Below are 22,870 nucleotides of genomic sequence, written 5' to 3'. Positions count from 1 at the left end.
GAAAACTGCTTTATTCTTAATTAAAATAATAACAACTGAAAGTTGAGACTGTGAACTATTCACATGACTCCAGGGACACCAATAAATGTACTGAGACTCATCATAAAACCATGTGAGTTGGTGGGCACCCTCTGCCTCACGCCTACCAGGATGAGGCCCCAATAAACAGCCGTTTATCATTTCTATGTTGCTATTGTTAAAGTGACCCTTCCTTCTCAGAAGAAAGACTCACTGACACTGTCCTCAGGGCTCGTAGGAAAACACAGGCGAGTAATGGTTTCCAGTCCCCAGCTGCCTGGTCCCCGAGTTTGCTGTGGCTCTGTGGAATCACGCCAGCGTAAACATCATTGAAAGGCACATCTGACTGGTTCAATACCAGGATTGGAAGCAACACCCTTCACACATCCCACTAGAAATGCAAAGGGACCGAAAATCCCTGGTGTAGTACAGCATTTCAAATACATGACTTACGTGTTCATACCTAAGAAAAGGCTCAGGTGCTGCTTGAGAGCACCAGAAGTATGCAGAGCAGTTAAGATAAGTAAAATAAGATTATTTGAGTAAGTGCAAAGGCAGAACCCATCTGTAAGGAAACAGTGCAGTTCAATCTGTTGATTTACCCTATTACACTGACTAGGGGTTGCCTGTTGTCAGTAACACCAAATAAGCAATTTCAAGGCCCATTTAATGAAGACAACAAGTAAAAAACCATGTTCAAGTATTGCAATTCCCTGTAGCTAAAGTATCCAGAGATGCTCCAGATTATCAGTGGGTTGGTTTTTTTTTTTTCCTTATAGTTGCTCAGATCAAAATGATACGAAAAAAGCAAGTGACCAACACCTTGCCCAGCATGTAAACACTATCCATATTCGCTCTCAAGCTGTGATGGCTCATTGCAAAGTTGCAGCTCAGTTTCATACAGTCCCAAAGATCTATGTCTGGTCTGAAGGTTGCCACCAGACCGGATGGACACTTGTAGCAAACCACCCAATTTGTGCATCCCAGGTTTCCCCCACCTGTAAGATGGGGAAATATTAACCTTATTGTCAAAGTAGTTTAAGACCTACTGATGAAAAGCATTATATAAAACCTAGGTATTATTAGGTTATTGAGGTCTGATTCATATTTAATAAGAAGGAGGTGTAAGAGGATCTTAACTGCCTTGGCACCTGCTCAGTGGCCTTTCGATCTCGAAAGGACAGTGTCAAGGAATACCTGGGGCAGCTCACAGCCATGCCTGTTGCTGCAGAGACAGGCTTAAAATCAGATTAGTAAAGCCACAGATAATTAGAGGGCTGCAGATGAGAGGAAGTGGGGAGACTTGTTTCCTGACCTTTGTGGGTCGTCTCTGAGCGGGCAAGAGGATAGCAGAAAGCCACCGCTGTCATCCTCATGGCTTCAGACTCACAAGTAAGCCAAAGGAGGAAGCGGTTAACACAGGAAACAAAAGGCAAACGACACTTTGGGATACAATCATCACAGCGCTTCCAGGCCAGAGCAGCTCCTTCTCACCAGCTGCCCTGCGCAGTGGTCTCACCGGCACGCACACACGTTATCAACAAGTCTTAGGCTAGAGACAGAAGAGCTGCAGTTGCTGTAACAGCCCAGGCTGTTTACAGTCTGTATCCTATAAGGATGTTAATTGGGATAAAGAAGATGTGCTAGATGTGGCATCCCAACGTAAGCACAATCATACCCGTAGGGCTGGTCGGACTCGGGAGGAAGGCACCTTTACTCCACTGGTCCCCAGGCACAACTCAGCTGGTGGGTAGCCCTGTCCGCACTGGGAGCGCTCTGTCAGGAACTACACCAAGTTCCCTGCGCCAGGAAAAATCTCCTGCTGCAGAGGTAGCTCAGGTTGGACAGTTGCTTCTTTGTTCATGTTCTTGCCTCAAGCGCAGAGGTAAGACGACTCATTAAAATGTTCTCTGTGTATTCCATGTGTGTGGGAAGCAATTGGAGACCATCAGACTGGAGACACCGCGACAGGTCATCCAGGTAAAATAGCTCTGCTTCCCTTTTCTTCTTTGCCAGAAAAAAGCTGCACGTCTTGCCAGCGCTCTCCAGATCCCCCGGGAGAGAAAGGAGTTGGTCTGAAAGGCCTGATTGTGGCAGAGGCGGCAGGACAGCGGGCAGGGCAGGCAGGTGCAAGGTGCATGGAAGATTCGGAGTGAAGGAGGGAGAGGATGGGCAGAGTTGACATGTAAATAGGTCAGGGCAATCCTAAACACAAGGACAGGCTGAGCAGAAATGGGTTGAGAGCAGTCCTGAGGAAAAGGAGTTGGGGGTGCTAGGGGGGCGAGAAGCTGGCTGTGAGCCAGCCATGTGCGCTGGCAGCCCAGAAAGCCAGCTGTATCCCAGGCTGGATCCAGAGCAGCGTGGCCAGGGGGGCGAGGGAGGGGATTCTCCCCCTCTGCTCCGCTCTGGGGAGACCCCCCTCCAGCTGTGGAGCCCTCAACATCAGAAGGATATAGACCGGTTGGAGCGAGTCCAGAGGAGACCACGGAGATGCTCCAAGTGCTGGAGCCCCTTTGCCATGGGGACAGGCTGGGAGAGTTGGGAGGTTCAGCCTGGAGAAGGGAAAGCTCTGGGAGACCCTTGGAGCCCCTTCCAGTGCCAGAGGGGCTACAAGAAAGCTGGGAGGGCCTTTTTACAAGGGCAAGGAGTGACAGGACAAGGGGTAACTGAAAGTTTAAACACGTTTATCTGAAAGAGGGGGATGGAGATTGGACATCAGGAAGAAGTTCTTCCTGGAAAGGGTGGGGAGGCACTGGGACAGGTTGCCCAGAGAAGCTGTGGATGCCCCATCCCTGGAAGTGTCCAAGGCCAGGCTGGATGAGGCTTGGAGCAACCTGGTCTAGTGGAAGGTGTCCCTGCCCATTGTAGGAAGTAGGATTGGATGGGCATTTGGGCCCTTCAACCCAAACCATTCTGTGATTCTGCAAAGTTCAGTTTGGGGAGGTCAAAGGTGTGGGTTTCTTTTTTGTCACGCACACACATCACCTTGCACAGCTCTGACGCAGCCTAGTGGTGCCTCCTGCCTCCCAAAGCCCAGCTCTCAGAATTGAGCCGCTCTTTGCCCTTGTGCATAGCAAGCAGAGCCCCAGCGGGATGCCAGCCAGCACAGAATTGTGCTAGATAACACGTTGCAGCAGGCAGGATTCCCCCATCCCTTGATAAAATTGAGCCAGATCTCACGCACTACAAGTATAAACAATACAATAAGGAACACCTTAAAAAAAGGAACTAAGACCACGGAGCTTAATTCACAATGATCCGCATTGTCACTCGCGCTGTACGGACGGAGAACATTAAACACCTTGTACGTGTGCACACAATTGCACAACAAGGGGCACTGCCAGAAACGGGGTTCTGAGAAGTATTGGACTTCATAAAATCACCTTAATCATATTAAGGAGTTATGAAGTCAGTGGTTGTTGAGAAATACATGGAAAACTCCTGTTTTCCGTTGAAAAACTGAAGGTAGTTAACCTTCAATTAACTACGTACCGTCTGCATTAGGTTGCTGCTGTATGTGCTACATTGCTTTGGTGCAGGGGAATTAAGCAAAACACAGCTGATGAATAGGGATATAGAAGGAAGATGAGGTAACCATTTTTTGTCCTACATTTGAAGAAAGGGGAAGGAAAGAAGGCAGCAACCTAACTTGTAACATACCATATATGTCTCTGATCTTCTCCAAGGCACAAAGGGTGACTGAGATGTAAAAAGCTTGTAATGAGATTTCATCTGTCAGAATCAGATGACAGTCTGTGATCTGGTCAGAGCCACACCAAAAATAACCTGGCTGGTGCAAACTAAGTTATTTTCAAATGCAGTTTAGGTGAGAGCGTTTTGCTTTAGATTAAACCCTGGGAATTGAAGCGTAGCCAAGTGTTGCTCATAGGCTGAGGAGCGGGTAACTAACAGCTAGAAGGGAGGTAACTTTTCCAACCACTCTGAATAGGTCTAAAGCAGCCCTCTGATTACACCCCCTTCAACAGAAACCCCGAAAATAAGAAGGACAAACCGCTGAAGACTGGTAGCTGTGGAAAAGAAGGATAATTCCCTTTGGGAACGTGTGAGGCAACAGAGGCAAGCACAAGGAAAAGCTTTATGTGAGGAGTAGGTTTTAAAGAGGAACCGTAGAGCTGATCCAAGGGCCCTGGGAGGCAATAGAAGGTCTTCTGTTGACTTCAGTGGGGTTTGGATCTGCTCTGGACATGGAGGGAAGGGCCTGGGGCTGGCACAGAGAGGCAGCTTGTGGGGAGACTGGAATGCAGCTGCGAACAGACAGAGGAAGCAAAGAGAAGCGCAGGGTTGGAACGCAGATGGAAAAGCTACATGGTTCTGTTTGCGTGTCAGGGAAAAACAACCTGCCGGCTGGCCTGGGTTGAAGTTGGGGGAAGGAAGGTGGAAGCCGGTTACTGTTTGAGCTGCACCAATAGCCCCATGGTCGGTCTGGGGCAGCTGCGTGGGAAATGCCGCGTTCCCTCCCGGAATGCACTCCCAGGAGGAGCAGGATGTGGACACTGTGCTGAGAGCAGAGCTGCAGAGCTGTTTGCTGAAGCTGCCCCAGGGTGGGATGTGGGGGAGCAGAAGGGAATAAATGGAGATACAGGGAAGAAGAACATCTCCCTCAATGGCTTCTGTCTCTCTGTAGTAGTTATCTGGGTGTCCCATATGTAGGACGTATTTCCACTGAAGGGCTGGGGAAACAGGTGCCTGCACTGTTTATACACTCTAAGTGCCTGTTAGGTGCATTATTACCTCTCCAAACCTGGTTCAAAGTGGACTTTAGGACAAGGCAGAAGCAGAGAAGCGATTCAAACCCTGAGCCCAGTCTAGTGCCCCAGCATACAATTGACATTTTACTTGTAATATTCAGTGTAACCTGAATGGGCAGGATTTGTGCAGACCCTCAGTGTAAGGGTGAAGTTCATCCTTTTCTTCTTCCTATTAATTAAGCAGATAGCACTTGAGCTAAAAATAGCAATAGTCTAGTTACTAAATGTTGAGACAAACTTGTCATGCAATTTTTTCACCCCACACACCCCCAAATATGAAAACTGCTCACTTACACATTGCTCAGTTGTTAAGGGGTTTCAAAATGTCAGAAGCAGCTTCCCTGTCAGCTGAGACCTTGCAGATACCTCTTTGACCACCTCCAGGGACGAAGCTGCCATCAAACCACTACGGCATCACTGAAGCAAGGGCAGAAGCATCAAATGTTTCTCATCTCACAAATGGAAATTACATCCAATTCCCTCTCAAATCTACCCAAGACCTTCACCACGTCACATTCCTTAATGCCAGCTCTTTGTTGGCATGTTGTGTCGATTCCTAAAGTAACTCTCCTTTCTATACTGTTTGACAGCACAGCTTATTAAGCACATTAGCTTAGGAGATTGGTAGGGTCAGTACATGGTTTTCAAGTGCGTCACGCAGAGAGAATGAGCTGAGATAAATGCTTGGATAGCAGCCACTCATTTTTAAAACCAGTTGTTCACTAAAGATGTAGTCCAAGAATGCACTGCTTATTTCCATTCACGTAACATTTAAGATACTAAATTGTCTACCTTTTAGACTAAGCTTGATCTTCACAGAACTAAAAAGGCACCAACATAAATTAAATTACACGGCTCCTCTCTGATGCTCGCTGCGACTGAAGCGAACACCGTGGCAGAGGTATGTCCAAACCCTTCGCAACGATGCTTTTAGTCCAAGAATGCACTGCTTATTTCCATTCACGTAACATTTAAGATACTAAATTGTCTACCTTTTAGACTAAGCTTGATCTTCACAGAACTAAAAAGGCACCAACATAAATTAAATTACACGGCTCCTCTCTGATGCTCGCTGCGACTGAAGCGAACACCGTGGCAGAGGTATGTCCAAACCCTTCGCAACGATGCTTTGTGAATGTTTTTTGCCTGAAGTGCCCTTTCACAACCCGGGATGGTGACACGGTTTGGTGTGGCATGTGACTTTTCTTACGGAAAGCACGCTCACTCTGTCTCCAAGCTATAGGGTCCCAAAGGAGTTGCTACCAAAACGCATTCCTGTCCCAGGAGTCTCAGGTTGCAGCTCTGTCCCCGGGAAGGCTCAGCTCCCAAGGCAGTCGGAGCAGATAGAAGGGCCATCTGGAAAGGTGTCCTTGGTCAGGGCACAGTGCCAGCTGAAATCTGGGCTGTTACAACAGCAGGTAGGAGATTAATACTGGCCCAGTCATACACCTGGGTTCCTACAGCGGAGAAGGGGTCTGGGAGTAGTTATCAGGACTCTGGCAGACAGATGCCCTTCTCCTCTCTCAGGCCCTTTTCCTGCCACCAAATCCTGCTCCAGGGGTTCTCAAACACTTGTACAGACCACTCAGACCCAGCGTTACTAATGAAGAAAATGGTGTTTGCACTAGCACATCCCAGAGCAGGCTTGGAGGCCACACACTGTGTCTATACTTACTACATCCTGGGAAGGAGTATCTTACACTTCCATATCCCCTGTAAAACTGTCATGCTACTGCCAAAGCAGAGCATGCCCTTCAACAGACCAGAGTAAATGACCCGTAAAACGCAATTCTGAATGCCAGTTCTACACCTAAACCGATTACTGCGATCAGCACTGCACATGAATTATTATTAATTAGTACCATTCTATCCTTAACAAAAGCTCAGAGCCCATTTGTAGGTAGCCTCCCAGAGTGTCCCAGAATGTCTGGACATTGAGCAAAATCTAAGTGGAACGGTTGAATTTACAGTTAGAGGTTTCAGTGTTCAAAAAAAATCAGAATGTCAGCACACCTGGCACAGAAATCCAAGAACACATTAGAAGTGTGAACTTTTGTTAGTTGAGGCAGTAACAATTCTCCTGTAGATTTATACAGATGTATTTATGAATGAATATACATATTGCTCTGTAATGTAAATTTGTATTAATATACGGCAGTATACAGCATGGCCCGTTCTCGTTCTGTGCTCTGTAATACCCATCGTAACATATGGACAGTCAAACTTCCCGAAAGCAGCTCGGTATTGATAGTTATGACCCTAAGAAGTGCACAGGGCTGGCTTATTACAACTGGCCAGGTCAGTGTGGTAAGTTTCTAGCACAGATTTTTAGAATATTATTTGACAGATACCACCTTGGTTGCTCACTTATCTGCATCCCTCTTTTTAGACATTATCACATGAACCTCAACAAACATTACTAATATAGATGGAAGGGGCAGAAAAAGACCTACTCAGTGTTTATACTGTAGATATGACTCACAGATACAGAATTACAGGTACCTTTATTGGTGCTCGAAGCCCTTCCCTTCCGTACAGATTAAACAGTAATCAGCAAGAACCGAGGCACATCTTTAACTCCAGCCCTGCGTACCTTTTTCACCCTAAACCTCTTGAATGAAAACTTTCCCACCCCAGGAGCCACCAGTGGTACCCTACGTTTCTAGTGCAGCGTTTTACCAGCCAGACTGTAAAAAGACAACCACAGGACTACTCAAATCTTCCTCTTCATATATTTATTTTCATTTTTGCCAGTGAACAGTTTTAGGGAACCTTATTTCAAAGAAGCAATCGATACATCTCCATTCGAGTGACATTAGCCAGCAGGAAGAAACTTCCGCTTGCTGTAACACTCCGTGACTTGAAAATTGTGCAACACCTTCAGTAAACACTTCCTCGTATAGGAACAAGAATAAAGCTGAACAACTCGCTCCCTCTCATTCACTGCCCAGAGAGGACTGCTCGACGCAGAGACAGCCTGGGAACCCGGCTTTCCCAGACCGCAGAGACCACGGCCAGACAAGCGCAACTGAGATGACCAACATACTTCTCGTCTCTGTTCTCGTGCTACATTTCCTCCAACAAGGTACGGTGCCTTTTTTTATTAATTAATCCTTTATCAGTGGTTGCTATGGTTAACTTTGTACAGCTTTTATGAATTTTTAATTATTAACACGTAGATAATACTGAGGAACCGTGAATACAAGCCACCAGGGAAAAAAAATAGGGATGATTGCTTTTTTCTCTTTCTGTTCCAAGCAATTATCTAAAATTCTCTAGTTAGAGGACTATTTACTCATGTGAAAACTGGCCATAGATTGCCTAAAGACCCAGAACCAGTTAGTTTTGTGAGCTAATTAGAAAAGCACTTTCCCTGCAAGCGGGCAGACACTTTATCCTATTGGGACAACTCATTCAACTGACAGCACCTTGGCCGTAAAATAAGACATTTATTTGAATTCAACTAACTACATTACCTGAATTAAAATAGCTAGCACCCTTATTGTCTGTGCGATACTTCAGGATGTGAATATGCCTACAGCTTAACCTTAACAGACCACACTTTTTTTTCCCCCACATGCATTGTTTCTTTCAATTCATGTCAACAGGGAACAGATTTTTTCAGAGCTTGGCATGCACAAGCACGCACAGGTTTTATATATATAATTAGACATGTAATTTCTATTCAGGCAGGTGTCTTTACAATTCCAGTAGTTGCACAGAACATCTGAAAATGTGTACAGTACTAATGCTTAAGGTGTTTTGTTTTGTTCCATGACAAAACCAAACCTTTATTGTCAATGAAATCCTCACTAAGGTTTTTCTTCCTGGTTTAGGCTCTTGGAAAAACACATAATTATTTGTTCCCTATTAGCAGCACTTTTTCTAGCTGTTGTATGAAGCCCAAGGAATTTCTCTCCTCCTTAAAGCTACTGACTCAAGACAATGCCTGAAGAAAGACAAAAACAATATGTCGGGCTGGTTAAAAGAGCTACCTCTAAGAAACAATTTGTTCCAGAACAAAACTAATCCGATTTCCTCGAAATGCTGTTTGTATCACACTGCAGGAAAAGGACAGGTTTAGTTCTGAGTCTCCATTCAATTGTAGCCTAAACTTGAACCATCTGGGCTGCAGTTGGCCCTGTAAAGTGAGTGCAGCAGGGAATGGAGAGATAAAACTCAAGCACAGAACTGTTCTGAGCAGCCTAAAATATTATTGTGATCTTTAATAAGAGTGTACTTTAAGCTCATGGAAAAGACTAAGTCTGCAAAACAAATTATTTTTTTAAAGTAAACATCATTAGTTGCTTAAAACAAAATATAAAACATCATTGTAAATTACAGTAACAAACTAGCACTTGGTATTTGCTAACAGCATGTGCTGGCATAGCTCAGCTGATGGAGAGAACTTGGTAGGACTCATTACCGTTATACCGTCGTGCCTTGCGCTACAGCACTCAGCTTTGTCAAGATACAACCAAGTTTATTCTGCAATTATTTTTGGAATGGGTTTAATCAAATAAACCAGTTACAAAGAATTAATCTGTTTATTTTACTGGAACAATTTGCATGAGGATGTGCTCTGTTGTTCCAGATACAGAAAATTACAGTAATTGGATGCCCTGCCCTTATAAAAATCTGGCCTTGAGGCACACAATAAAAATGGGAGTTGCATTCTCCCTTTGTTAGTTCTGGTGAGGTTTTTTTGGATTTGTTTTTTTGTTTGTTTGGGTTTTTTTATTTTTCCAAAATGCAGGCTCTTGTGCTTAGTGCTGAGCCCTCAAGAATTTGCTCATTCAGGTGAAATGACCTTTCGTAGGAGATTAAAGAGCTTAGGAGGCATATAAAACCTGCTGTTGCCTTGTTGGAAACTTAACACACCCCTACTATGACCTCGCTTTTCCAAATGCTGTACCCCAGTACGAACTTCCAGAGATGCACCGCGTGCTGACCACCCCTGCAAGTCATAGAATCATAGAATGGTTTGGGTTGGAAGGGACCTTAAAGATCATCCAGTTCCAACCCCCTGCCATGGGCAGAGACACCTTGCACTAGACCAGGTTGCTCCAAGCCTCATCCAGCCTGGCCTTGAAGACATCCAGGGATAGGGCATCCACAACATCTCTGGGCAACCTGTTCCAGTGCCTCACCACCCTCTCTGTGAAGAATTTCTTCCTGACATCTAATCTAAACCTCCTTGTTTTCAATTTATACCCATTACCCCTTGTCCTATCACTACAGGCTCTTGTAAAAAGTCCTCTCCCAGTACCCTTGTAGGCCCTTCAGATACTGGAAAGCTGCAATGAGGTCTCCTCGGAGCCTCCTCTTCTCCAGGCTGAACAAGCCCAGTTCTCACAGCCATCCCACAGATTAACTTTTGTCAAGGTTCACTCAGGATCAGAGGCAGAAAACAAAAATAACCACTTTTCCTCAGCACTGTATTTCCCCACAAGTTCTTTGTGACCTCTGCAGCCACGTGATGCCTTACAAAACCAGTAAAAAAGGTTATGTGGGTTGAGGATCACTTGGATTGCTCACCACCTCCAAGATTTTCCTACTTTACTGCCTATCACCTATTATTTTGCCTCGTCTTGTCCAAACGCCTTCTGCTGTCACAAGCATGTGTCCACCCTCAATCTGACTCCATAGGTAAGAGTGTGCCCATTAAAGTACTGCCACATGTATTTATGTGAGACGACCAACAAAAAGCTTTCCAAAGGAGGAATCTCGGCTCGGCGCAGGCTTGTGGTGAACTGTATGAGGTTATTTGCTTATTTAGAGGCAGTCTTAACTTGTATTTCATCATGTGATGAGGTTTGGAGATCACTGATTGCACACAACCGTGTCATTGAATTCATGTCATCTGCAAAATGTGAAGGCAAAGGTTGCACCTTGCATAGCTGGTCTGGCATGTCGGTACTCGAAACGGCTGACGGGAGCTGGGGAAAGAGACCCAAAGCCAGTTGCATGAAATATTCTGACACCTGGAAATAGCCAGGTATGTCAACTCATTTGAAATCCAGACTGTAAAACCTCACTTTAGGTCACATAACGAGGGTGACCACTTAGCCGACCGGACGAGCTCGTGCCGGAGCCAGCGCAGAGAATACATGAGAAACGAGTGGTGCAACAGAGGAATGACTATAGAGCCTGAAAGAGTCAGTCCTGACAGACATGAAATATGCTGTTTAATAAGATAATGCTGTGTTTTCATAAATATACATCTCTTTCTCCCCAGGGAGCACGAGCAAGAAATTACCTGGAGTTGAGGAGTATGAAATAGTTTATCCACAGATATTGCACACAGTACATAAAAGAGATGTAGAAAGAAACAAAGAGGTATTAAAAAGAGATAACTTTTTTTTTGCTGGGAGGTGGGAAGGTTTTCTGGAGTCAGAGTAGCCTTGGTTTTCAAGAATTTGGACCCAGACACTTGCTCTTGCAAAATGAAATTAAATAAAATCTCCAAGAGCGCTGCCATGGGTGGTAAAGACTGTATCTCTGCAAGGATGTAGGTTTTGATACTACTCAGATTTTGAATGACCTATGGACATTTTAATTTGAAGTGAATTAAATCAAAAGCTGGAGACTAAGCATGCTCTTACATGCTTTGAGAGAGTTATGAAAATGTTTGAATTTAAGCATCCGCTTCAGCACTTTCCCAAATATGCAGGGTATGTGCTTATGACTGTAGAAATACATTTGCAAAGTTAAATTTGTTCCTCTAATTAAAAAATATGGAACAGAGTAACCTCCTGCTTATTCTATAACTGCCAGAATACTTGTTTTTGGTGGGAAGAGGAGGAAAAGAATGCAGTTGGCAAGTCAGTAGCAGGCAGCTCGTAGTGAGGCCAGAAATCCTAACAGTCCATATTCTAACACTTAAATCTGTTTACAGACAAAATATGATGACACAATGGAGTATGGAATCAAAGCCAGTGGAGAGGAAGTCATATTGCACCTACAAAAAAATAAGTACGTTCAGTTTGATTTTTCCTTGAGCATTATTCCTCACTCTAAGCGGCTCTGTAGGAAACTCAGGATACTGAGAAACAGGACTCAGGCTCCTGTAAGAGAGAGGGGTATTTTGGTAAAGGAGAAAAGGGTACAGAAAGCATCACGTCACTGTTTTGGTAATGTGAAATAACCGCACAGGCGCGTGACGTTATTATGATGGAATGACGTGCTATACTGCTAACTCTGCTCTCCCATTTATTTGCTAAATGGCAAAAACCTCTGAATGTTTAATGTTTTCATATTATGTCACAAGTTTTCTGTGTCCATGGACAGTCTCTGGGTTATATTTATTTGTTCCATGTTGACAGAAACTACAGAGAAGGGCAAGAGCAAAATTCATGAAATGGGGCTGTGTTGGCTCTGTATGCTTTCCAAAAAATGGAAAACAGTAGTAAGAAAGGTTTAATAATTAATAAGAAATCCTTAATAATTCAGCTTCCAGCACTTCGTACCAGTTGGACTTTGAGTAGTCTGATACATACCGGCACCAACAAACTGCTTTATGGAAATTGAAAGCGAGGAGGGCTCGGCTCCTTGGTTGAAGAGATTAATAGCATTTAAACAGGCCATGCAGAGGGTGGAGAGAAGCAGCAGGACAAAGCATACAAAAAAAATCCAAAATTGTACAGAGCAACCAACAAACTGCTTTATGGAAATTGAAAGCGAGGAGGGCTCGGCTCCTTGGTTGAAGAGATTAACAGCATTTAAACAGGCCGTGCAGAGGGTAGAGAGAAGCAACGAGCTTTGTTACAGGACAAAGCATACAAAAAAAGTCCAAAACTGCACAGAGCAACACAAAATACAGCCCAGTTGTGATTTTCTGCTCTCTGGCTCCACCATAACATTAAACATAGCATCAAACGAGTCTGATTTGATAGGTACTTTCCTAATGGCTGTGTAAACACAACCACACTATAATCAGTTCATGTTAAATATAGACTATAATTAACTGTTTGCCCCTGCTTTAATCTAATCTAAATATTTGGATGAGGGGAAGGGAAATTATATTGTACATAATCCCACTCTAAAAAGAAATGGGATTGTGGCTGCTGGGGTAGTTACCCAAAATGAAGTGGATGTAGACTTGGTTTGGCTGTAGTAAGACTACAGCCCTGCTTTGAGTTAAGCATCTGCTTAGGGCTCTGCTGTATGGGAGCCTGAGCGCACAGAGCCTCGCAGGATCTGGCCTTCCATAGCAATTCACCATCGGGTAAGCAAATGAGAAACCCAAAGGCACCTTCCCCAGTGGTGGCAGAAATGCAGTAATCTGTCCATAGCCATGATGTCCTCCTTTGAGGGTTCAGGAACATGTATGTGTACAAACCAGAGGTTTATTTAGACAGAAAAGAAAAATCAAGTTCAGATAAATTTCAGATTAAAAAGGTGAGAACTTGCACTGACAAAGTTATAAAAACCAGTGAGCAAACAAATGGCACAAACGTATGTGTGATCTCTGCACAGAATCTTGCGTGTGTGCACACGTACACATACATGTATGCACAGGCACATGTGGAACATGAGGCAGCTCTTCCAGTGCCCTAGATCCTTGTTATTTATAATCAGTGGGGGTGATCTGGGGAGAGACCAGAATGGTACCACTTCACACGCTGCAGAGTGGGAGTAATGTCCACAGAAATCAGAGGCCACAGCAGGATCGATACTGCATGTGTGATTATACATTTACTTTCAGATCTACTGGGAGATTAGTTTATCCCAATGAAATAAGTAGGCTTTAATTGCTTTCTTATTTGAAATATCCCTTTGTTTGAGTAAGGATTACGAGCAGGCAGAATTCCCCACCCAGCCGCTTTGCTTCCCTAGGTTTTCGATACTAAAAACAACCTGGGTAATCATTTGAATTCCCTACATACTTCGTCTGTTATGCAATTGCCTCATTTCTAAATGGCTACGATTTATTCTGAATAACTATTGCACCTGACTCTTTGCAGGCATCTATTAGCTACAGACTACACTGAAACGGTTTATTCTGATGACGGCCGACAAATAACGACAAGTCCTCAGATTAAGGTAATAAAAAAATGTTTCCTTCCCTCATACTTGCAGCCGTGAGGTCTGTATGAGATTTGGGTCCATGAAAGAATAGCACACATCAAACAGAAAGAAAAGATTTTAAATCAAGGTTCTAAACAGGTAATTTAGGATGCTGCTGAAGGGGCAGGCAAGATGTGACCCGTGACACAGAGCTACACCGATTCACACTTGCTGGGAAGCTGGCATACGATTTGTCTTTCCAAGAGGTGACCCCTTTCCACCTTTGTGGCTGAAGAACACAGTGCCTGAGCCTTTCCTTTTGTCGGGAAAGGGAGTGGAGCCGGGGCCACTCCACCGCCTTCTACCTCCTGACTTTGCCCTCCTGACTTTGCTCCCTCTGTGCAACCCTGTGACTTGCTTTTACACCCGATCACCCTGAGATCATAGATTCAGATAAAGCCGCATTTCCTCGTTGGCTCACGTTGCCAGCCACGCTCGCAGCCAACGCGCCGCAGGTTACCCCAGGCGGCTTCTCTGAGCCATGACAAAGCAGTTAGTCAGACCCAGACACAAAGGAAGTCACTAGAGCAGGATTTTTGGGGTTTTGATTACTGTGCACCCTGTGGGTCTTGTCCTCAACAATGCTCCCACCTGAAGCGTTCTGTCCAATGTCAAAAGTCCATGCCCAAATGTCAATGTCCAGTGCTAAAGCTGTGTGCTTTAACACACGTAATTTGGAATGCCAAGCCTGATATTCTTTGTTACGGAGCGATGGGCAAATATGAGAACATCAAATATGAGTGAAATAAATGTGCATAAAGTAATCTGGGTTGGGGTTATTTTTTTGGAAAAAAGATGCCACTTCTGGTTGTTCCAATTACTGTCACTCTCTGATCCCACAAAAAGCTAATAGCACCTACTATTAGCCTGGTTAAAGACAATCTCAGACAGGCCTACCTGTGCAACTGACTGAATACGGAATTACTTCAGTGTGTTCTCAGGAGCTGTTGCTTTTGTATCCCCAAAAGATGGAGAGTAATTCTCCACTTCTGTCTCTAGCAATTTTCACTTTGTTGGTGTCCTTTTCACTTACCAAAGTTGGCACATTGTGATGGAAGGAAGGCAAATAAATGCTACAGTAAAGCCAAAAGTCCATGAGGAAACAAGGCACGATGCATGCAGGTTTGAATACAGGTCTATAGGTCTCAATAAATCTGTTAAGGAAAATGTCATGGGTAAAATTTTCCACAGTACCTCAGTGACTTTGAAGTCTCTGCACACAGAAGTATTCATTAGACCTTAGATCCTTAAGACAATTAAGCCATGAAAATTTTTCCCCTAATCATATGTTTTAATATAATACATGCATGTTAATCTCATTGAAGTTAATGCATTGAATTATTGGGTTAATATTAAAGGTGTTTCCTTGAAATTTGGCTGCCATAAAACCATTCAGCATGGACCTTAATTCAGCAGAGCACATCAGTATATGCCTAATTTTGAGCAGTGAATATGCATATTCTTATTTTCCCGTCCTGGTCCGTACTGAGCAGAGCTCACTATGGTTGCATTTGTCACAATTTGGGTCACTGAATGATTGGATGTTATCCATGCACGGTTGATGGATAACAATTACAGTACCATAGCAAACATGCAAATGGTCACCAGCTTTTCTCATTTTAAGACTCTCCTCTAAGGGGAGATTTCCTCAGTGTGGTTTGTTGTAGGTTGTAGCGAGTGTAGTTCGTCTTCCGAAAACACTGGATCTGGGTCAGTTCATTGCAGTCAACGAGACGTGGCCCATTTTGACAACCCATTTTCTCTTTCTAAACAGGATCACTGTTATTATGAAGGTTACATTCAGAACGATGCTGATTCCATAGCAAGCATCAGCACTTGCAAAGGTCTAAGGTAAGATGGAGGTTTGGTTCCCAAAGGGTACCAATGGCAGAGTTTGCAAACTCTGTGAGGATAAACTTTCCAATTGAAATAGTATTGTGATGTAAATAAGTGGCGTTGTCTTTTTACATGCTTACAAAGAAACTAGTTTACCAAAAGAAAGGGAAAAAAGGGAGAAAAAACCTAACTTATTACCTCAGTTTCAGAGTTTATAAATTGGAAGCTAAAAAAAAATAAAATCTGTATCAATCAACTTACATGACTTAGACTTCTAGATCAGATCCAGTCTGATCAAACATAAATCAAACTCATCTTTGAATTAACCACTGAACAGAAATTCACTTTTCAATCACCTCTCTTAGCACAAAACCCCCAAATTTAAATGTGATAAATTTCTAAACCAGTCACTTTGATTGCCAGTCTGCTGCTCAGAGACTTCACTGACTGGTCAAATCTTCCAACTGGCTCAGCAGCTTTGATTTCTGCTTTTAAAACATTGTACACTGCCTGCACACTGCCAGACTATTCCATTGCTCTGGTGTGTGCAGGGCTCTGTGTGCTCGGGCTACGCGCTGCTAGAGATCATGCTGCTGTCGTGACTTAGCCCTGCGATTGGAAAGATCACACTCTACCTAATTTTCTTAGTGGCTATTTTGAGACCCGTGGTCAGAAGTACCTTATTGAACCCCTGGGAACCTCAGACAGAGATGAACATGCAGTCTATAAGTATGAGAAACTCGAACAGAAGTCCATAAAAACCTGTGGTCTGATCAATAATACCTGGGAAGAGGATTCAAATGACCCCATCAATGACATCTTCAAATCCAGCAACAGTCCAGAAGTAAGTACATAGTTAAGCAACAGTAAGTCCACATCAGAAAAGAAACTGTGGCCGCAGGAGAACTCTGGGAGTAGTAGAAATCCCACTTTGTCTGGTGGCACCTCCTTAAGAGAAGTGATCGCAGAGTGAGGCAGAGTCTGATCTTAAAGAACCGGGACAAAATCTCACAGATCTGGGATTTCAGAGTCACCACCTGAGTTAAGCTCTCCTGCAGGTAGTAATATGTGCCCACGTGCATCCTTAAATATCTAAAGGCTTCTTAACATCTAGCCTACCTTTCATAATCCTAGTAATTGTTTTAATATCCAGCCTACGTTCGTTTTAAAACAAGGCGGTCCCATTCTAAATGACTTGACTAAAGAAACACCCTCAGAACTAGCACATGGGTTTGAAATTGCAACGATTGAGACCGAAATGGACCTTAGAGAACATTTACACTTACCTTTTCTTTAGATGAAAGCATACCTGAAATCAAAAAAATACCTGGAAGTTTACATAGTTGCAGACAATACTTTGGTGAGTATTGAAACAATTTTTTTCTTCTTTGAGCAGCTAGAGGGGAGCTTTCCAAACTAGGTACCACTCCTATCCCTGGGGTCCTACAATGAAGATTTGCCTCTAGCTTTAGCTAGGAATGGGATTTCCTAATGGCAATTGATTCTGGAATTCCCACCTGGAGATGCCGAGAATTCAGAAAACACCATATAGTCCCTGCCCTCTTCTGCACCCTACACACGGATACACAGTTTGAAAGGGCCTGATCTTAAAGCACATTGTCTGGTGAAATAATACAGTTAAAAGCTAATAATTAATAGCCCAGGCATGGTGAGGTTTGCAAGGCAATCTTCTGAGGGATATGTCTTTTGTGATAAATCACTCTTTTCTTCTCCTTTTCCTAATGCTCTGTATTTGCTTTTTTAGTATAAGAAGTATGAGGAGGATGTTAAAACTGTAAGAGAAAGGATTTTTGGAATAGTCAATTACATCAACACGGTAAGAGCAAATACAGCAAAGTGAAACTGAAACAGAAGTGATTTGTAATTCTTTCTTCTTTTACAAACGTCATGAATTTTCATTATTACATGTAGGGAAGAATGAAAACTGAACTTCACTGCTATTTATGAAACAAACCTAAAGATATCTGTCCATATTATCCTGTTCTTTGCCCTCCGATATGACATTTCTATAGAGGAAGATTTATACCGCATCGCCTTAACACTAGTTAAAGTGAAAGAAATCCTTCAAAAAGAATTCAATTCTTGATTTCTTCTGCAAGTCAATTCTCTAAAAAAATGATTGCTAGTATTTTCAATTATTTTAAAGCCATTTGTATAGTTAGTTTAGAGGCAGGGGGAAAATCAGATTTCATGTTTTGTTTGTTGGGGTTTTTTTATTGTAACTTCAAAGCGAGGAAAAGCTTAAATCAGGTCTGGAGTGGACTGTATTGCAAGTGACAAAAAAGAACCAATGACGAGGGTAAGTTTCAGGAGCCTTCCCGACATACTTCATTTGTACAGCAACACTCTCTCTGCTGCAGGTTTATAAGGCCATAAATATATACGTGGCTTTAATTGGCCTAGAAATCTGGACAGACGGTGATAAATGCCTCCTGAGCCGTGCCGCGGGATTCACCCTGGACAGTTTCTCAAAGTGGCGTCTGTCAGATTTGTTAACGAGGAAGAGAAACGACAACGCTCAGCTAATCACGTGTGTATCACTCGGTTTGCTATTTGCATTTCCAAATATGCTCAAGGAATTAGTTTTTTAGACATTGGTCACCAACCAGTCAGAGACATTGTCTGTACTGAACAGGATTTCATGCTTTCCAATGCCGGGTTGCACTAATTCTAGGACAAAATGCTAAATGCAGGCTCTTTTCTTGCTTTTATTTTCTTCATGGATCAAAACTACCTGTTAGGACACTGTACCTAACCTTTCCCTCTGAATCCCTGTGAGAACAGGCAATGCAAACTTCTCCTGCATCTCAGCCTCTGCTTTTCCCTGCTCTGGTCACACAACAGTCGAGTGTCCCAAAGACTGCAGCGCAGTCTAACAGCCTCAGGAGCCACGACACGAAGTTCAACAGCTGGGAAACGCACTTTGCCAAGCTAAACCCGCATTCACTTTGCTGTTCTGGCTCACGTTCAATGGCCCTGATTCATCCAAGCACTTTGCTACATCCAGAGCACTTCACCACGCTCTTCACACTCAAACGGATGCTTTACGTCCGATAAGCCACAACGTAACTTCAGACAAAATGCAAAATGAAAAGCATGTTCAATTGTTTTCTGATCTGCAGTGACCTTAAGCGTGACCTCAAATATTGTATTAAAGCAGGGATGCAAACCAGAGCTGGAAATGGGTAAATGCTTAAAGCCGTCGGCCTGGTTAATGAAGCAGAATTGCCCAGATGTGCTTCCTGGTCACATCACTGCGTCTCACGCTGCCCCTTCTTCTTCCTTGCAGAGGCTATGACTTTGAGGGGACAACGATTGGATTAGCCTTTCTAAAATCCATATGCAGTGACATATATTCTGCAGGTATTATTCAGGTCTGATCTATTTTTGTTTATTTTCTTTATTTTTTAAAGGCTTTTCTATGTTTTTTTTTTTTTACTCAACCAGCAAAGAACATTTATGAAAATTATTGGTTGCACAACACTTTCAGTTCTCTGTCTGGTTCACATCATTGGTTTATTAGAGTGTAGAAATCCAGTCAGAGATTTTATTTCAAATGAAGCACAGAGGGTAGAGAGCACACACAGAGGATGGTATCTGTGTTATCTAAACACCAACTTCAGACTCAGACACCTGCATTTGGAATACCAGGCTCCAGTAGACTCAGAGGAGAGAAAGAAGTGGTTCTGTGCCTCCACCTTAAGGTGCCCTGTTTTGAACAGGGAACTGGTTTTGACTGTCACAATGCATCAGTTTAGCCACTTAATTACAGCTGTCTGAACTACTGTACTTAAGCGTCAGCCTAAACAGGAACGCAGATCCAAACTTTACTGCCAACACCGGGAACTCAGCTGCTGCACCCAGCTTCTGAGGCCGGGCTTGTTAGAAAGAGGAATAACCCACATGAAATTCCAGCTTTCCCACACCAGAAGGAAATCCTGGGATGATGGAAAATCAGACTTTCAAGATGTGGGGATACATTTTGAAGCAGCGTGGTCTGTGATGCCCCACCGGAGGAGTATGACCAGCACGCTGTCCCATGCTTTATGCAGTTCCTCTATCATCTGCTCTTAAAACAGCTGGATTTCACTCAAAGAGCAGGACTTTTCCTTTCCCCCCTCCCACCAAGCAGCACAACACACCAAGCAAAGACGGAGCACAGCATCTGCCTTTCCTTTCTGTGCACACACAGCACTACACAATAGGTACCTTGGTGTAATGAGTAATAATTATATCGCACCCACGCAATTACCCTCAGCCCAGAGACGGCTATCCAGAGAGAGGATTAAGAGTTTCAGATGCTCAGTTTGCCTGCATACCCAGTTATTACTTGGCAGCCTAACTTCCTCATATTTATTTAAAAACTAATTATACCAATTTACTCATGTTCGTTAGTGGTACCATCTCATTGCTATTATAGTATAATTACAGTTGCTATTACAATATAATCCAGCATAAACCGTGGAATAGACACATGCATGCGTTGAACATATCAATCCTTAGGCAGCAGCGAGGATAATTTCACCTGAAGAAAAACTGTCCCATTTCGTAGCCGTGTGGCTTCTCTGATGCTCCTACTTGTCCAAAATACCTGTAGAAATAACAGCTTGTTCTTATCTCTACAGGACCATAACAGAAATGAAATTGCAGTGGCAGCTACCATGGCACACGAGATGGGACACAACCTGGGCATGAGTCACGACACCAAAGCCTGCACGTGTAGTGATAAAGTTTGCATCATGACAGACACTGTCAGGTAGGAGTTCGGATAAAAAAGCGAGGGAGTTCATGCACGGGCATTTCAAGATGAGCTTTGGATAAGCTGCCAGTGGCCAAAAAGGAGTAGTAATTATTTTCATTCTCTGAGATTATTCCATTTGAATTTTACAAAGAAGAGAAAAGTGAAGAAATTCCAGGCCCTTACGATATTTCCAGACAGATACCCACACACACAAAACCCCAAACCAAAACAAATTTAGTTACTGTTGGATAACACTGGCCTTGTATGTGTGGCAGAGGCCTTCACATCCATCCACAAATCATTTCTTCCTTACAATGACAATGGCATGAAACTTGTTTCCTCAAGAAACAGAAGTTCCCCTTAAAGTAGAACAGAACAGAAGTTCCCTTATTTTTGTTATCTACCCTGAAAATGTCTTCTGTGGAAACTGCATAATTGCTTCCACCTTTAATAAATACCCATTAGACAGGAATTCAGTTCAGTTTTCATCTGTAGTTGAACACCCTCAGCCTCTGCTAGACAGCTCAGTGGAAAACTCCTAATGCCTGAAGCATCCAGACACAAACTGTGTAGACCAGGGTTAAATCTTTGGGTTGTGGGATTTATTACATGCAACATTCACTTTTAGTATATTAACTATTTCTGATCTGGTTTTGGTTCTGCTATAAGCAGGAGACAACATAAATATATATATTTGGAAAAATGGCTGCACCCAAGAGGTTGTGGATGGTCACTTGTTTCATTTCTCTGGATAAGGGTATTGATTCTCCTTGCCTACGCCGACCCTAACGTAAATCCTGCTTCCTCAATACAGTTCTATCATCCCCAAGCAATTCAGCTCTTGCAGCCTCCAAAGTTTCGAGAAATACATGCTGAGTGACATGCCAAAATGCTTAACTAATGTCCCAGATGTAAGCAGCATCATAGCACCCTCATCCTGCGGAAATGGCTTTGTGGAAGAAGGAGAGGAATGCGACTGCGGGACTCCTGAGGTATCTGCATAACCGGGAATAAAATAACACTTGGAAAAGGCGAGGAGGCCATACGGTAGCTGGTTTCTGTTAGTTGCTGAGGTAGTCAGTAAAAAGCTAGTGGAAATATTTCTGCAGAAACTGTGGCCATCAAATTGCTGATCTGCAATGTCGTCACCCCTACCAAGTGCGTCCCCAAGGCTGGGAAAAATGACTGCATGGTGTGTCATGCTGTGGACAGAGGAACTGCGAATTAGGAAAAGCCATACATACGAAACCGTCTCAGCAGAACCAAGCGAATTCCCTGCACAACAGCCACCAGCACTTCCAGAATCAAACACACCCTGTGTTCTTTACGCGCTCACCCGCCGTCGCTGGCATGGCTTCTAGTGAAAGTGGTCCTCAGAGGGGCCAAGTGCAGGTCCAGGGTATCCTTCCCCGCTCCGTAATGGAGTACCCACAGATTCATGGATGCAGGAGAGGGGCCTGCCCTGGTGCAGTGTAGCAGAGCTCTGATTGCCTGTTCTCTCACAGGAGTGCACAACTGACTGCTGCGAGCCCGAGTCCTGCAAACTGACCGCAGGTTCTGCCTGTGCGCACGGAGACTGCTGCGAAAATTGCCAAGTAAGGCTCTTTTTATGTAGCTTCTCATATTTTCCAGGGCATACTTCCCCCTCTCCCCCCCGCATCAGAAAGCAGCAATACACCTTTCAAAAGAACCGATCCGCTTTACCTGTAATTACTGACATAGCACTGTAATGACAAAATGCACTTTGTCCATCCCAACTATCAATTCACTCAATCTTTCAATATCCTGGAGAAATGAACATTTTGATTACGTATTTTCTGCTGGAAAGAAGACACAGTCAGGCAAAAGTCTTGTTAATTGGCTCAGCCAACCTTAATTTAAACAGGAACCTGTCTTCTTACGCAACTTGTACAGTGGGGATGAAATTTGTCTCCCTGATTTTAGTCCTCTGGTTCAGTGTTTGTTTGAACGGCGTGCAGGAGCAGCGTGTTAAGTGTGGCTTTGCTTTCCCCTCACTTTAGTACAAGAAATCTGGAGCTGTTTGCCGAGCAGTTAAGCACGACTGTGACCTGGCTGAAATGTGCACTGGCTTTTCTGCAAATTGCCCAGAGGATCGATTCCGTGTGAATGGATATCCCTGCAACTACGGAGAAGGCTATTGCTACATGGGAAGCTGTCCCACCCGAGAAAACCAGTGCAAAGCTGCTTTCGGACCACGTGAGTGCAAGTTGCCATTGAAAAAATAATGTTTTCTAGGTCAAAGGAGAGAGAAGAGGATAGACTTTGCTAGCAGAGCATCAAGACCTTCTGTAAGTCAGCAACAGCCTATCTATATCATAGAATGATGGAATTATTTGGGTTGGAAGGGATCTTCAAAATCACCCAGGTCCAACCCCCCTGCCATGGGCAGGGACAC

General features: G+C 43.7%; 1 protein-coding gene across 1 annotated transcript in view; it reads left to right on the top strand.

The window, feature by feature from the left end:
• Positions 1 to 7,820: 7,820 nt before the first annotated feature.
• Positions 7,821 to 22,870, top strand: part of ADAM28 (ADAM metallopeptidase domain 28) — a 21,405-nt gene continuing 6,355 nt past the window's right edge. Inside the window, exons 1-14 of the mRNA XM_010155221.1 lie at positions 7,821 to 7,872; positions 11,026 to 11,126; positions 11,686 to 11,762; positions 13,754 to 13,832; positions 15,631 to 15,707; positions 16,341 to 16,536; positions 16,990 to 17,052; positions 17,458 to 17,529; positions 18,074 to 18,243; positions 19,003 to 19,087; positions 20,339 to 20,469; positions 21,269 to 21,446; positions 21,960 to 22,049; positions 22,476 to 22,671. Coding sequence (XP_010153523.1) covers positions 7,821 to 7,872; positions 11,026 to 11,126; positions 11,686 to 11,762; positions 13,754 to 13,832; positions 15,631 to 15,707; positions 16,341 to 16,536; positions 16,990 to 17,052; positions 17,458 to 17,529; positions 18,074 to 18,243; positions 19,003 to 19,087; positions 20,339 to 20,469; positions 21,269 to 21,446; positions 21,960 to 22,049; positions 22,476 to 22,671 — 1,567 coding nt within the window. The remainder of the gene's footprint in view (positions 7,873 to 11,025; positions 11,127 to 11,685; positions 11,763 to 13,753; positions 13,833 to 15,630; positions 15,708 to 16,340; positions 16,537 to 16,989; positions 17,053 to 17,457; positions 17,530 to 18,073; positions 18,244 to 19,002; positions 19,088 to 20,338; positions 20,470 to 21,268; positions 21,447 to 21,959; positions 22,050 to 22,475; positions 22,672 to 22,870) is intronic.

This window comes from Eurypyga helias, unplaced genomic scaffold, assembly GCF_000690775.1.
Source record: "Eurypyga helias isolate BGI_N326 unplaced genomic scaffold, ASM69077v1 scaffold4067, whole genome shotgun sequence".
NCBI classification, from domain to species: Eukaryota; Metazoa; Chordata; class Aves; order Eurypygiformes; family Eurypygidae; genus Eurypyga; species Eurypyga helias.
This window is presented reverse-complemented; position numbering and strand designations above follow the sequence as displayed.